Source organism: Bison bison, unplaced genomic scaffold (genome assembly GCF_000754665.1).
Source record: "Bison bison bison isolate TAMUID 2011002044 unplaced genomic scaffold, Bison_UMD1.0 scf7180017864289, whole genome shotgun sequence".
NCBI lineage: Eukaryota > Metazoa > Chordata > Mammalia > Artiodactyla > Bovidae > Bison > Bison bison.
Genome location: NW_011494861.1, coordinates 14,576,820 through 14,578,663, shown reverse-complemented (window position 1 = coordinate 14,578,663; position 1,844 = coordinate 14,576,820). Strand labels below are relative to the sequence as shown.

Below are 1,844 nucleotides of genomic sequence, written 5' to 3'. Positions count from 1 at the left end.
CAGTAACAGAGGGAGACAGAGACAGAAAGAAAAACTGTGCTCTCACAGGCGGATTCATGTTGATGTATGGCAAAACCAATACAGTATTGTAATTAGCCTCTAATTAAAATAAATAAATTTAAATTAAAAAAGAAAAACTTTGTGCTCTCCAAGTTTCTGAACTTGTCTCAAATTACCAGTCCCTAAATGTTGCCTTTTCCAGATAAGTTAGTAAATATTTAAGAAATGTGTGATTCTGAGACAATAGTAGTGAAGTATGACCAGAGAACATACAAACCACAGATGGTTTGCAGGTGATGCAGAGATGAATTGTCAGGTTTAAAAGACTGATCATTCTGAGTACTGACCTTCAGGAGACAGTTAGTAGGACCTTGTCTTTGGGCCGATCACCTTCCCAAAACAGCTGCCCCTCCTGGGTTTCTCAGACTTCATCATTTTTTTTCTCCCCAGATGCCTGATGACCCCCTTGGACCACCTAGCAATAACTAACTGCTGGCTTACAGAATCAGACCTGACCCATCTGTCCCAGTGCCTGAACATCCATCAGCTCAAAGGCCTGGATCTGAGTGGGGTTACCATGACTGACTTTAGTCCTAAGATCCTCTGCATTCTTCTGGAGCAAGTTGCAGCCACCCTCCAGGAACTGAACTTAGAGAAGTGTGGGATCACAGAGTCCCAACTTGAGTCCATCCTGCCTGTCCTGAGCTGCTGTTCCCAGCTCAGGACCTTCAGTCTGTGTGGGAATGTCCTCTCTATGGCCATCATGGAGAAGCTGCTGAGTCACACCACTGGGCTGATCAACTTAAGTGATGAGTTTTACCCTGCCCCTCAGGAGAGTTACAGCCCTCATGGAGCCCTCCACCTGGGCCGACTGGCCAAACTTCGGGATAAACTCATTGAGATTATGCGGGATTTAGGACGTCCAAGGGCCATCTGGCTTAGCTCCAGCCCATGTCCTCGCTGGAGCAATAAGACATTCTATCCTGAGGAACCCTTTCTGTATCAATGTTACATGTCTGCCTAGTTGGATGCACCTGCCAAAGCTTTCTTCTGGGCACTTGGAAACTAAAACATGGGGAATAGATCATAAAAGGAAAACTGATCCATGGTTTCAGACATCAGCTCAGTATGAATGGGAAAAGTTAAGATGATACAGTGGAGATGCAGGATTTCAAGAAGAAATGTAGACTCTGAGAGGTGTTGGGACCTTCAGAGATTTGGGTTTATAGCATCACAAAGATGAATCTAATTTTCTGGATGGAAATTTTGTATGCATATGTGGCATTATTTTTGAGTGGAGATTGTAAATAAATGGTCACAAATAAAGAAACCTTTGTGTTTGTACCTGGTGCCCTTCTTGATATATTATTGTGTTTTGTCTGTTTTCACCTCAGGAATCTCCAGTTACTCATGACAGAAAACACACAGAATTTGTATGATCAGAAACCCCACTATTCCCACTAGTTCGCTATTCCGTTGAAAACATGTTACCTTCTTTCTTACTTCTGTGGCTGTTCACTTGGTTACTTCACACAACAAGGGCAACACGCTCAGCGGCCACTGAATCACTGGAGTGAAGGTCTCTAGACAGGGTACTCAGTGCTGACTCGCCGTGACCCTCGATGTGAGCTGTCCTCATGGTTCTCCTGGTGGGTCCGTAGGTCTCAGTTCCTGGCCTTTCTGTGCTGGGAAAGGACTTCATTACAAGTCAGGATCCTCCATTCTGGAAGACGTCACCCACGTTGCAGATGAACCAGAGGCCCTGTCCTCACCAATCCATGCTTGTCATGCATGTGTAGTTGTCCTCCTTGAATTAAAGTAGTTGTGACCAGCAATTTTACACA

General features: G+C 44.6%; 1 protein-coding gene across 1 annotated transcript in view; it reads left to right on the top strand.

Moving 5' to 3' along the window:
* Nucleotides 1-1,024, top strand: part of LOC104996121 (putative PRAME family member 24) — a 2,836-nt gene extending 1,812 nt beyond the window's left edge. The window contains exon 3 of the mRNA XM_010850248.1: nt 451-1,024. Coding sequence (XP_010848550.1) covers nt 451-1,024 — 574 coding nt within the window. The remainder of the gene's footprint in view (nt 1-450) is intronic.
* Nucleotides 1,025-1,844: the final 820 nt, after the last annotated feature.